This window comes from Triticum aestivum, chromosome 3A, assembly GCF_018294505.1.
Source record: "Triticum aestivum cultivar Chinese Spring chromosome 3A, IWGSC CS RefSeq v2.1, whole genome shotgun sequence".
Classification (NCBI taxonomy): Eukaryota; Viridiplantae; Streptophyta; class Magnoliopsida; order Poales; family Poaceae; genus Triticum; species Triticum aestivum.
Genome location: NC_057800.1, coordinates 32,173,330 through 32,187,799, shown reverse-complemented (window position 1 = coordinate 32,187,799; position 14,470 = coordinate 32,173,330). Strand labels below are relative to the sequence as shown.

At 50.6% G+C, this 14,470-nt stretch overlaps 1 protein-coding gene across 1 annotated transcript; it reads right to left on the bottom strand.

Moving 5' to 3' along the window:
- Nucleotides 1-349: 349 nt before the first annotated feature.
- LOC123060013 (AP2/ERF and B3 domain-containing protein Os01g0141000) lies at nucleotides 350-2,042 on the bottom strand. Its single transcript, XM_044482572.1, has one exon. It carries the CDS (start codon nucleotides 1,770-1,772, stop codon nucleotides 702-704), a length of 1,071 nt encoding a protein of 356 aa, XP_044338507.1. The 5' UTR covers nucleotides 1,773-2,042; the 3' UTR covers nucleotides 350-701.
- Nucleotides 2,043-14,470: the final 12,428 nt, after the last annotated feature.

The following is a 14,470-nucleotide window of genomic DNA, read 5'->3' as shown; positions in this document are numbered from 1 at the left end:
ACATTACTTGATTGATAGGTACATATAAATTAATGCACTCCTTTTTGGTATATGAAATACTAATGTAAGAATGATGAAGTTGAAGCATCTAGTGTGAGCGAGATGTTCAATCATATCTAACGGAGACCCACTGAAGCAAGATATAGCAACATATGCCAAAAATGAATGCAAATGAAGATAAAACTGACAAATTTAGCCATGTGAATGTAACACAATCCATGACAGCAAACAATTCAATTATTTGTCATGTGTAAGCTCTCAATGCCCATAATTTTCCATGCATGTATGGAAAATACTGATTTAGCAATGGTTTCTTATTGCTTGCTTATGTGGTTGCGAGGGATATCAATTGGAGTAGTGAACAAATCTTGATTGAAACATACAGGAAACACATCTCTTAATTAGATGGCAGAATGAATCTATTGATGTGTCAAGATGATAGTACATATATAGATATATATATGCAACAACATCGTAGGATTATTATGATCTCTCTAGCTAGAATTCCTAGTGGTGTACACACTACACACACATAATTACATACAACTCATTTTGCAATCGGACTTAAGAACGAGTTCTATGCAAAATTCAGGAACAAAATTATTCTAATCCACAGACAGATCAACATATATCATGCATGTAACAACCAGAATAAAGACGGAGGAGAACCGGAGAGGAATATAGAGCTGTATGTGCAGATGCTATAAGACGAAGGCACCTAGGGCAGGAGAGTGCTGGCTGTGTGCCACGCATTGCCTCTTGAACAACTCCTGCTCCGCCTGCGCCACTCGCCCCCTCTTCTCTCCGGCGATGTCGACGCCAAACAGCCTCACGACACGGACTTGTTCTCCATTAGCTGCCTCTGCCACAGGCGGCGACGCCGTTGCGGCGCCGCCGTCAGCGGGGCAGCTCGCCATCGTCTTGTTCTTCTTGCAGTCGATGAAGAACTGCTTCTCCTGCCCGTAGGCCGAGCACGAGAACACGATGGAGTCGCCGGCACCGAGGCCCTTCTCACGGACGAAGCGGCTCCAACCCTTGGTGAGGACGTAGCTCTGGCTGCTGTTCCAGTACGAGTACCGGAACCTCCACACTTTCCCCTCGCCGTCCTCGAAGTTGAGCAGCACCCCCTTACCGGTTGTCGTTGTCGTCTCCGGCGTGCGCTTCAGGGGGAAGTGCTTCTCGGCGTGCTGCTTCGGCACCACGAGGCGGTTGAGTTTGCCGACGTCACTCGGGGTCACGGCCTTCTCGAAGAGGGGCTCCCGCGCCCACGACGGCGTCGGCTGGGCGCGCGCCCCCATGCCGCGGCCGCGACGAAGGCCCTGGCGCAGCTCGTCCGCGTAGGTGTGCTTCCGGAGCATGTCGACGATCTCGGCCTTGGAGTGCGCCGCCAGGAAGGCGAGCTCCGCCTCTGCGGCCGCGCAGGGGAAGTTGGTGGTGGCCTCGCGGCCCCGGTACCGGAGCGCGGCCACGTCATAGGCGCGCGCCGCCGAGTCCTCGTCCGGGAACGTGCCGAGCCAGACGCGCGCGTGGCGCTCGTAGATCTGGGCGCCCCACCGCCCGTTGGGCTGCGGCACAACCCCCTTGAACCGCGACGACGCCGACTGCGCCGATGCCGACCGCGAGGTCACGGACTCGTCGGCGATGGCGACAGGCAGGCTCGGCGCAGTCGGCAGCCGTCCGCCGACGCCCGACTCCGTCGTGGCCGTGGACACGGCCCCGGAAGAGTACTGGGAGGAGTGTTCCCCCGTGGAGCTCAGGATCTCCACCCCCATGGCTGGTTGCTTTTCTGTGGTTTCTTGGCCTGGTGTTCTCTGGAGTGTGTGTGTCTGTGTGCTTGTGTGGGCTTTGCTGCTAGCTAAGCTAAGCCAGGTACATATGCAAATAATGATGTGCTGTTTTTCTTGTGTTGTGGATGTTTACAGGTTAAGATCGATGAGATGCTGTTCTAGCTAGGGTTGGAGACAATATGATGAGGTGGTTGATGTGGGGTGTGTACACATGTGTTGGCGGTGTATATATAGATAATGTGGTGTTTCTATTTTGGATGGATGCATTTACAAGTGTACACGTATTTTGTGGAAGTGGAGTGATATGCTGGCGGCATATTTAGTTTGTGGTGCTTAATTTGAAGTGATGGTGGAGATTTTTCATGCTTGCACCCTCCAAAAGGTCCATATTACATGTGGTTTTCTAGCGTGTTGTAAGTGGGAGCTAGATATTATTTTATTTTAGCAACTTGGATGTTGATGTATTGGTTTACGATTCAACGTACTTGATGCATGTAGTACAACATGATGCCTGTCCATAACACACAGGAATGAGTAAATTGGTTTGGAGATATGCATGAAAAGAATATACTTTTGGTACATATATATAATGAGTTGGTTTGTTTAAATTCTCATATGTGATGAAAAGTTAATACACTAGCTCTGTTGCAATAATAACGTGTCGTCGAACTTCTGTATATGTTGACCACGAATCCCTGAAAAATAATTTGGATCTTTTAGACATAAATCGTACCATAGATTTCCTATAATAATAGTTCTTAGCAAGCCAAAAGAAAATATTTGCCAATCTAAATAGTTGTACAATCATTTTGTAGTTATTTGTGTGCAAATTCATACAAATATTATTGGCCATTCACTCATTCAAGAATATGAAAAACATATATATCGTATATTTTAGTAAACACTGAGTAGTTTTCTCCGTTTTTGCTTCCTTCTTTTTAGTCATGCACTTTGTTCGTTCTTGCTAGGACCTTCCTTTGATCTTCCTAGTCTAGAATCAACATGCTTTCACACCTTCATACCATTAAAGAATAAAAAACTATCGACTTTCCTTGAATCAAACCGTTTTCAATACATGCTCTCGGCGAGCTAATTTAGTTCTTGCAATATCGTTACTATTATAACATTCTCTATTTTTGAAAATAATAAATAGATAGATAAATTATTACTTTCTTGAGTTTACCATACAATTTTATTTTAGGTCATGTGTTAGATTATCTACTCTATTAAAGTTTGGAAAAAAGGGTACTAGGACTTGCGCGCCAAAAAAGACGGGCATAATAAGGAACTAAAATTACATTCCCTTACAATTCAACACTTCAACTTAAAAAAAAATCTTTCCAGATAAAAAAGGGAATTATAATTAAATATAATATATGTATAATATTTCATCAATGTGAGTTAGTTTCGTTGCATGTAAATTTATTTTTTCATGGTTTAGATATGATCTATAATTCAATTTTCTAGTTGACTGATTCAATCCTTGTTGATTTGCATTTGCCCATGTTAGACACAATCCCTGCGGATGGTTAGGGATTATACACCAGTACAGTAGGATTTGAGCCTAATTCAGTTCTCAACAATATTTATGGTTGCATAGAGTCTGAATCTTGAATGGAGTTCTAATCATAAATTAAATCAGTCACTGATAGACAAAGGGTTTTGGGGTTATGGGCTTCGACACCTCTAGGGGTCGGCCTCTGTAACATATATATAACAAGGGGGTACCTCATCGGGTACAAATACAACATGTACTAAGATTACAATACGTACAAGTCTATGAGTCTAACACCCTCCCTCAATCTTAACCATGGTCTGAAGAATTCAGAAGATTAAGATTGCGACGACAACCCTCAAACTGAGGTAATGGCAATGGCTTCGTGAAGATGTCGGCAAGCTGGTCCTTTGATGGAATGAACTTGATCTGAAGCAACTTCTGTGAAACTCGTTCTCTGACAAAGTGATAGTCAACTTCAATGTGTTTCGTTCAAGCATGAAATACCGGATTTGAAGAAAGGTACGTAGCACCGATGTTGTCACACCAAAGAACAGGTGGATGGCGCTGAGGGACTCTCAACTCTCGAAGCAAGGCCTGAACCCAGATAAGTTCAGCAGTGGCATTGGCAACTGCTTTGTATTCAGCTTCAGTACTACTACGAGACACTGTAGCTTGTTTACGAGCACTCCAAGCGATCAAGTTAGGACCATAGAACACTGCATATCCCCCCGTGGATCGCCTGTCATCAGGGCTACCAGCCCAATCTGCATCAGAGAACGCGGAAAGACTACCGGAAGGGGCAGGCCGAAGGTGCAGACCCAAAACAGCAGTCAACCGAACATAGCGCAGAATACGTTTCACAGCAGTCCAGTGAGTGTCCCGAGGAGCATGAAGAAACTGGCAGACGCTGTTCACCGCATAAGAGATATCAGGACGAGTAATCGTCAAATACTGTAAGCCACCAACAATGCTGCGATACGTTGTAGCCTCATCTGAAGGAAGAAGAGTACCATCAAGTGCAGAGAGTCTATCAGAAGCTGTCATGGGAGTGGAAGCAGGCTTACACTGAAGCATACCAGCACGACGAAGCAAATCCAGAGAGTACTTATGCTGAGTAAGAGTCAGACCGGCATCCGAATGAGAAACCTCTAAGCCAAGAAAATAATGGAGCCGACCAAGATCTGTAATGGCAAAATCAGCACTCAAAGCAGAAACAAGCCGATCGGCAGCAAGAACCGACGAACTGATCAAGATGATGTCATCAACATACACCAACGGGTACATAGTGACCGTAGGGCGCTGTAGCATGAACAAGGAAGTATCAGCTGTCGATGGAACAAAACCATGTGCACGGAGAGCAGAAGCAAGACGTGCATGCCAAGCATGTGGCGCCTGTTTGAGACCATAGAGAGCCTTGACCAAACGACACAAATGCTGTGGACGAGTAGGATCAACAAACCCAGGTGGCTGACGCATATAGACCTCTTCATCAAGAACACCATGCAAAAAGGCATTCTGAACATCGAGCTGTCGAAGAGACCACCCACGAGTAACTGCAAGAGACAAGAGCATGCGAATAGTCGTCGGCTTGATCACAGGACTGAAGGTATCATCATAATCAAGACCTTGACGTTGTTTGAACCCACGAGCAACAAGCCGAGCCTTATACCGTTCAATAAAGCCATCAGCATGTCGCTTAACTTTGAATACCCATTTAGAATCAATTATATTGACACCACTGTGCGGAGGAACAAGACGCCACGTACCATTTTTGAGCAATGCTTGATACTCTTGTTCCATTGCAGATCGCCAGTGAGGAATACCCAGAGCTGCTTGATAATGATGGGGTTCAGCAGAAGGATCAGTTGCAGAGTGAGCTATACAGGCCGCGAGCCAGGCAACCGTGCCATCGGTGCGTTCAAGCGGTTTGAATATACCACTCTTGCTGCGAGTGTGTGGTCGCGGAGCAACCTGAGCAGTTGGCGCGATGGAGATTTCAGGAACCGTCGATGAAGTAGCCTGCGTCTCCTGAGAAGAAGGTATTACAGGAGATGGTGCCCGCGACACTGACGAACCGCCAGGAGGCGAGGCAGTAGGTGTGGGCGTCCCCAAACAGGAGGAGCCAGGCGCGTCCGTAGGCGCGGGCGATGCAGGCGAAGCCGACCCGGTGGCAGGCGAGGCGAAAACCGGCGACGAAGGGAGCTCCAGCCGAGCCAGGGCCGGGCGCGGAGCGGGTGTGATGAAACCCGACCCTGCATGACCCATGCAGGGGAAGCAGGCGCAGGATCAACGCAATCCGGGGAGCGCGGCTCCACTGCGACCGAAGCCGGATCCGGGTGGCTGGCGGGCGCGGGTGTAGGAGACCCTGCATGCGCCATGCAAGAGGGCACAGTGGCCGGATCGACGTGATCCGATGAAGAAGCTGTCGGAGCAGGGGATGAATCCTCAAGGAGAACAAGCCGAGCACCTCTACCAGTTCCTGCACCATGGTTAGACAACAAAAGAGGCGAGTGTGCAGCATCTACAAATTGATCAGGCAATAAAGGAGATGAATGCACAGGTTCAGTTGGTGTGATCACAGGAGTTGGAAGATTAGAGAAAGGAAAAACATGCTCATCAAAAACAACATCACACGAAATATATACACGATTTGTTGGAATGTGAAGGCATTTATAACCTTTGTGCAACGGACTATACCCAAGAAAGACACATTTTTTTAGAGCGAAACTCAAGCTTTCGATTATTGTAAGGACGGAGATGCGGCCAACACGCACAACTGAAAACTTTGAGAAATGTGTAGTCAGGAGTCTCATGAAGCAAGAGTTCTAGTGGAGTTTTCATGCCAAGAAGTCGCGACGGAAGTCTGTTGATGAGAAAACAGGCAGTAGTGAAAGCATCACTCCAAAAACGAAAAGGAACAGAGGCATGAGCTAATAAGGTTAAGCCGGTCTCAACAAGATGACGATGCTTACGTTCAGCTGAACCATTCTGCTGATGTGTATGAGGACAAGACACACGATGCGAGATCCCAAGTTTCTCAAAGAAGGAATTCAAATTGTGGTACTCACCCCCCAATCTGATTGTACATGAAGAATTTTGTGTTGTAGGAGACGCTCAACGTGTGTTTGGAACTTAAGAAAAACATCGAACACATCAGACTTATGTTTAAGAAGATAAATCCAGGTAAAGCGACTATAAGCATCAATAAAACTAACATAGTACTCATGACCACTAACAGACATCTGAGCAGGACCCCAAACATCTGAAAACACAATCTCAAGAGGAGTTTTCACTACATGACTAGAAACAGAAAAAGGTAGCTGATGACTTTTTCCCTGCTGACAAGCATCACAAACTGAGACATCTTTATTACTAGAAACTGACGGTAACTCATGGCGGTGAAGAATATGTCGAACAATGGGTGTAGCTGGATGACCAAGATGAGAGTGCCATTGTGCGGGAGATACTCGAACAGCACTGAAAACTTGAGGGACAACTGGGGAGACAGATCGCGGCACATCAAGAGCATATAGTCCATGACGAAGGCGCCCTCTAAGAAGTACGTCCTGTGTGGCCCGGTCCTTGATAAAAAGATGAAACGGGTGAAACTCACAAAACACATTATTGTCATAAGTAAGTTTAGGTACGGAGAGTAAGTTTCGTGCAACAGTAGGAACTCGAAGAACATTTTTAAGAGGCAACTGTCGAGATGTATGTGTGAGGAGAGATGCCTGACCAATATGAGAGATGTGCATACCTGCCCCATTTGCTGTGTGAACCTTGTCAGGACCATGGTAGGCCTCCCGAATAGCAAGCTTGTCCAATTCATTCGTCACGTGCTCTGTGGCGCCAGTGTCCATGTACCAAGTGGGATCAACATTATACGATTGAGTCTTTCCTTGATGCTGCGTCATGTTGACTTGTCGCTCATTGCCCTTGCCGTTGTTGCCAAGACCGAGAAACTCAGGCTGAAAACGGCGGTGACAGCGAGATGCAACATGGCGAGGAATTCCACATAGCTGACAAGGGGCAACAGCTCCACAAGCAGCACAGCAAGCACATGGGCGCCCGTTCTCGACGACAATAGTAGGACGCGATTGGGAGGAAGCAGCCGTAGGAGCACCACCCTTGCCTCCCGTAGGAGGAGTTGAAACAGGCGAAGGAGCAGCAGGGCGAGCACCAGAACGCCCCTTCCCACCACGAACAGCAGCGTTAGCCGAGGGGGGCTCATCTGGATGACGACTGGCAAGGCGTTGTTCTGTTGAGAGGAGGCGCTGGAAGAGTTCTTGCGGCTTGATGGGAACCTTGCGTTCCTGGATCACCTCCACAAGAGAGTCATACTCGGCATCGAGACCTTGGAGAACATATGTGGTGAACTCTGTGTCACGAAGTGGCTCGCCGATGGAGGCTAGCTGGTCGGCGAGGCGTTTGATCTTGTTGAAGAAGACGGTGACAGAGTGATGATCCTTGCGAGTCTCATTGAGTTGTGCACGAAGAGACATGTGCTGCGACGAGGATTGTGCGGAGAAACTGGACTCCAACGCATCCCATACTTCATGAGACGTGGTAGCAAATAACACCAAGCCGGCGACGCCCTCGGTGAGAGAGGACTGAATCGCCGAGAGGATCGCTTGATCTTGAGCAATCCATGGCCGGTACATGTGATGATCCGGCGGGGGACATGGCAGAGTACCATCGACAAAACCCTCCAAGTAGTGACTACGAAGGAGGGGAAGAATCTGTGCGCGCCAAAACAGATAGTTGTCCATCTTCAGTTTCACCGGGAGAAGGTTGCTGAAGTAGAACGGTGGAGTCGAGATGACGTCGAGGGCGAAGTCATAGGGTGGCGGCACAGGGACCGCGCCGGAGGGGACGATATCCCCCGCAGGCGAGGACTGGGGCGCAACCGGGGGCGCCTGTGGTGGCGCACCGGGAAGCACAGGCCGCGGGATCCCCGCGTAGGCAGGGCCGTATCCAGCAGCAGGAGGAGCACCGTAGCCAGCGCCATGGCCAGCGTAGGGAGCGCCGTAGGGAGCGCCGTAGATCGCACCATAGGGAGCGCCATAGTAGGCCCCGTAGGCAGCCGGGTCGTAGGCGTACGGCGGCGGTGGCGCGTAGGGGGCGAGCGCGGCGTAGTTGGGGCGCAAGGCCGGCGAGCCGGGGAGAGCCGCGGACGGCGCCCCGGAAAACAGGGGTCCCGTCGATCTTCCTCCTGGGAGAAGGGTAGACAGGAACGGCGGCGCGAAGACGGAAGATCCCGTCCCGATCGGATCGGTGAGCGCCGCAGGGGCCGAATAGGATTCGGCGAGCAAGTTGGTGGTGGCGGAGAGAGTCGCCGTGTCGGAGAGGGCAGCGAGGGTGGCCGCGCCGGAGAGAGCGGCGGCGGCGGCGGCCTCGGAAGAAGCAGCGGAAGACGACATGGCTAGGTCAGGATCGTTAGATCGCATCTGTTACCATGATAGACAAAGGGTTTTGAGGTTATGGGCTTCGACACCTCTAGGGGTCGGCCTCTGTAACATATATATAACAAGGGGGTACCTCATCGGGTACAAATACAACATGTACTAAGATTACAATACGTACAAGTCTATGAGTCTAACAGTCACGATAAATGCCAAAAATCTTGTTAAACGGATGGATATTTTTACTTCAATCGGTGCCATTCAGAGTCAGACACGCAGTTTATTTGGTGCTTAAATGGGTATCACGCACGCCTAAACAAGACTAGAAGCCTTACTAATTATTTTATTTGATAGTTGTTTGTTTTCCTCACGTAGGTTTTGTCTGCATAATATAATCAGATGGTAACCGTCATTACAAAGATAAAACACAGGGCAGTATATGTTATCCCATCTGATGTGCACGTGTATGAAGAAAGTCAAGGCCGTGTGTCGTCATTGAAGAATAGGTATGCATGTAACGTCACACTTTTTCTTGAGTTTGATTGTCAGCTTTTTATAGGCAACACATTGTTGGCAATTTAACAGAAAAGTGATGGACTAAGTTGCAAAGACTTCTGCTTGGGGTACAACAAGTATAATAAACAGGTGGACCCAAAAACTAGTGAAATAATGTTAGGCAGATGTTACTATTATTAACAGTATGTAAGAGGGACGCTTATTTAATTTCTCAAAAAGGAAGAAGAGGGAAAAACCTTATTTCCACGTGGTCAATATTGATTTGGCGAGTTAATAAAGTGGAGATAGGTCAATTAACTAAATTAACTAAATTATTACTCCAGGTGACTCAGAGAGAAGAAGGTTCTTAGAAAGATAGATGGTTGGTGCGCCCGAAAGTCTACTAAATTCTCTGGCTGTATATGCATGACCAGGTGACCGTACGTCCCTGTGCACAGCCTTTACTAATCTAGTTTGATAGATATGCCCGCGAAAAAAAAGCTTGATATAAATAGTTATCTCTTTTTGATATAAATAGTTATCGATACAAAGATTGGAATCAATTCAGACTGACACTGTTATTTTTTTAAGAAACACCGGGTTAACTTTAGGAGCACACACTAGCTAACCTAACATCCACAAACCTGCAATGAAACATCAATTCCCGTTGAAATTATATTCCGCCTTGTGCAAACCTAGATTCTCAAGTCCCATTGGCAATATTATGCACTCTCTGGAGCTATTAAATAGCATGGGTATTTGTTAGTCGAGTGCCGGCGCTGCACAAGTCTTAGAGCATCTCTAGCCACACGGCCCAATAGGTCTCCAGATGATTTTTCCGCACCGGCGCCCAAAAATCGGCCCAGTCGCGTCATCAGGAGCCCGTTTTTCATCGGTTTGGGCCGAAACTGGCGCCGGCGGACCCAGGCCGAACCCGACGCGCTGGGGGCGCCAGGGCAAGTGATTTTGGCGCGAACGAGGATGGGCCCGCCGAGTCAGCGAGACGCCGCTTCGTCGTCCTCATTGCCTCGGTTTCCGCGGGAATCAATGCGAAGGCTGCGGTGCCGGTCAGCCTCCATTGATGCCTCAAGGGCGGCGCAGTGAAAGAGCCGCGGCGCGCGTCCTGCCCTTTCCCGCCACGCGTCGCCCGGCATGCGGCCTCTCGCCGCCCCGCTGCGGCTATAAAAGGCAACCTCCCCGCCGGCGGACGCCACAGTTCACATCCCCCCCTCTCCGGCGCACAAAGCAACCCCCTCCCCCCTTCCCGCCGACAAACAAATGGCCGAGAGGTTTCCAGGCGACGGCGCGGCGGCGCAACGGCTTCGCCTGTCGCCACCTCCAAGAGCCGGAGGCGCGCATCCTCTACGAGGCCGAGTATCTGGCGCCCCCGGACATGTGTGTGCCGGGGCCATGGAGGCTGAGCGCCGGAGGCGTCCCGGTGCTGCCTGTGCCCGAAGGGGCGGATCGGCGGGCCGAGATGGCCCGCATCCGCTCGTCCCTGACGGAGGAGCAGCAGAACAAGCCGAGGTACGCCGCCGACAGGGAAACGCTTTGGACGATGTACTTCGAGTGCCGCCGCCAAGAGCAGATCGCCTCCGCCAACGGCGTCATCCCCCGCGGCTGCCTCAACGCCGACAGGCAGCGCTCGAAGGCCGCACCCTCAAGGTCGTCCTCGACCACATCGAGAGCGGCAACATGATGCGCCTCGAGTAGCCGGTGCGGCCGTCCATCTCTCGCCGGCGTGGCAGCTCCTGGACGCCGCGGCGAATGGAGCCGGGGACGTCATCATCATGGGGCTCCGGCTCGCCGGCTCTCTCTACCCCGTCCAACCCTCCTCCGGATCGCTGGCTCTCCGCCCCGTCAAGCCAGAACCGGAGGAGATGCCGCTCCGGCGCCGCACCCGCGGCGGCGCCCTCGTCATCAATGAGGGCTCCCGTCCCTCCCCGCGCTCCCTCCGCCTGGTCCGGCTGAAGACCGAGCCGGGGCTGCTCCCGGTGAAGCTGGAGCATGCGGACATGGTGGCCCCCGACAATGAGGCTGCTCTCAAGTGGGAGAAGGAGGACTACGTCCGCAAGCAGGTGCTCCGCCAGCGCCGGGCATACGCGGAGCTCCAGGCCCGGTGCCGCGGGCGCGAGGTGGGCGGCGTCATCGTCCTCGACAGGGACGAGGAGGACGAGGTCGGGCCGTCCAGTGCCCCACCGCGCGTCGGCGACCCTAGCCAGGGGTGTAGCAGGGACGGCGGCGGCTCCAGCGGGGCACACGACGATGACGACGGCGGCGGCGGCGGTGGCGACTACACCTGCTTCTACATGCTTCTCGGCATGTAGATGGCGGGCGGCGGACGCGGGCGCAGTTCCTAGGCGTAGTTTGGTGTAGTTTAGGCGTAGTTTGCATGTTTTTATGTTTTTGTACAAATTTCAATGAAATTTTGCCGAGTTCATGAAAGTTCGCTGAGTTTGCAAAAAAGTATGGAATAGCGCCGAGCCCGCGGCGACTGTGGGCCGACGACTAGGAGCGGAGTTGCTCCCACGCGCCAATCTAGCGCCGGTTCGCCCCCCGGCGGCTCTTTTTCGGCGCCCTGGGGGGGGGGGGCTGGAGATGCTCTTACGACGCTGTCTACTAAATTCTCTGGTTGTATATGCACAAGTCTCACCGCTCCTCCTCGCACCACTGGCCGGCCAAGGCTGTACCGAGACGGATCTGGACAGGACACCGGATCCGCAGCCATCGAAGCCACCCATGTGCCCGTGGCCACCACATCATCGGCCATGTAGATTCCTATCGCCACCGCGTAGCAGCGGAGCCGCCCTGACTGCTGTCCTCGGCCTCCCCGCGTGAGACGCCGTCTTCGTCTCACCAGATCTGCCGCAACGACCACCCGTCCTGGATCATGCAGGGCCCGCCGCCACCGCGGTCCTTGCCGGCGGCAGCGGTGGCTAGGGATGGAGGAGCAGGGAGGGGCTGGCAGTGCGGGATCGGGGGCCCCTGGCGCCATCCGAGGGGAGGCGACGCGAGGAGGAGCGGTGAGGGGCGGCTGGAGGCTCCTTGCCGGCATGCCGACGGCGGCCCTTGTCTCCACAGCGAGGCTCCATTCGGTTCCAGACAGCTGTGAGGTTGGGGGGACACGACTTCTAGTGAAAATCACGCTGACTTCGGTCATGGCGGACGATAGCGGCGTCTATGACGTCGTTCCCTTCTCGAGGCATCGTTGTTGCAAGTCGTGGCACCCCACTCATGATGCTCCGCGGGAAACCCTAGATCTGGATCTACTGGATCGGACGATGATGGTACCTTTGATGCCGTTGTCCCTCCCAAGGGCATTGTTTTAGAGCAAGTGCTAGTTGCACGGGACAAGCGGAAGAGCGGTGTCTCATCCACCGCAAGGCCGACGGCGGATCCCGGTGGCATGGTGCTACGGAGGTTCGGCGACGGGCGCATGTGGACGGATTCGTGCAGGATGGTGGCGTCGTGGTGGTGTTGACGGAAGACCAAGCAAGGTCGACGGGTCAGTTGCTGCTCTGGAGATGGACCGGTGGAAGATGGCGGCGGCAGCCACTGACAGTGCGTCGGTCCGGTATGGGACCCAGTCCCGGTATGTGGCTGAGATGGGGCATCCAGCTTTAGATGTTAGGATTTGTTGCGATGTCCGTTTGGTATTAGACCCGAATATTTGACACACCTTCATCAATGGGATAGGAGTAGCAACATGTGTTGCCTAGATGGTGGTTTCAGACTTAGTGATGTATTACTTTGTATGGTCTCTATAAATAATTAATAAGATGACCGCATGCATCGTTCAGATGCAGAGGCCGGGTGTTCATCCTCCTTTTCCAAAAAAAAAAATGCACAAGTCTCACCGATCAATATAAAGATTGGAATCAAGTGAGATTGGCACTGTTTTCTTTTTAAGAAACACCGAGTTAAGCATAAACGCACACCACCACCGGAATTTCCAGCTGTGGTCTGGTCTTTGGTGGATCTTGCATGATCCTGGTTGCTACAGTGTGGATCTTCATTGATGTAAAGATTTGGAGGACGATGAGCTTGCTGCTTTTGAGTTTGGCTGTCGTAGTTGTGCTAGAAGTCTGAGTAGATTGTCTAAGACCATACTCTATATATGAAATCAGAAGCCTCTCTTTTGATAAAAAGAAAATACCGCCACCGGAAGCACATTGCACTTGTTAACTCAATATCTACATAAGATTAGAATCACGGAGGTTTTAGATTGACGAAGTCATCACAGGTAAGATGTCTTGTCATCGATGAAAACGTCGGTTTCCACGGAAAGAATATTGCGACTTGTGCAAACCTAGAGTTCTCAAGTTAGATTGGCAGTATTATGCACTCTTTGGAGCTATTGAATAGTCTAAGTATTTGTTAGTTGAATGCCGGTGCTGCGCAAGTCCTACAACGATGTCTAGACGAGGGAGCTATTGAGCAGTACGAGTATTTTTCAGTTGAATGCCGGTGCTGCACGAGTCATATGACGATGTCTACATGGAGAATCTGATTTGTTGAAATATCTACACATGTATTTCACACGTGGCATTTCCGTACCAGAGAGATCTTAGAGGTAATATGAAATACTCGTGTGATTTTAAATCAAGTATATGCGATTTTCAGAAAATATGGATGGACAAGAATGCCCCCGCATTTCCAGGGGCAGGAGACTTGAATTTCCGGCGGCGTCTAGGAGTTTTGTCACTCTCCGGACGGCTGAGCAAGCAAGTGTGCGTGTGCGCCTAACATTTGATGGCCGAGCCGGAGTAGCAAGCAAGGTGGTGGGCAAGTGGGCTGAGGTGACAGGCCGGAGAGCTCACCTAGATCCCAGCCAAGTCCATTGCACTCCCCTCCCCTGCAGTAAAGCATCCGGGCCCATACCATACATCTCTCCTTTTGTCGTCTCCCGTCGACTTTTCCTGTTGCTGCTATTTTTTGATGCTTATCGCCTCCCTGCGTCCCGTCGCCTTCATGCATGTGTCTGTGTTCGTGTACCAAGATACTCCCTTTTTCTTTTTAGTCCACGCATATAAAATTTGGTCAAAGTCAAACTTCATGAACTTTGACTAACTTTATAGAATAAAATATCAACATTCATAATTTGAAATCAGTATTACTATATGCATCATGATATCAATTTACATAGGATATAGGTTTAGTACTGTAGATATTGATATTTTTTAATTTATATTTGTTCAAATTTTGCATTGTTTGACTTTGATCAAATCTTATATACAGACTAAAAAAAAAAGAAAGTATCAAGTGCCCACACACAACCACCGGCCTAC

Coding starts and splice junctions, on each gene's coding strand:
- LOC123060013 (XM_044482572.1), bottom strand. CDS start 1,772: ATGGGGGTGGAGATCCTGAGCTCCACGGGGGAACACTCCTCCCAGTAC.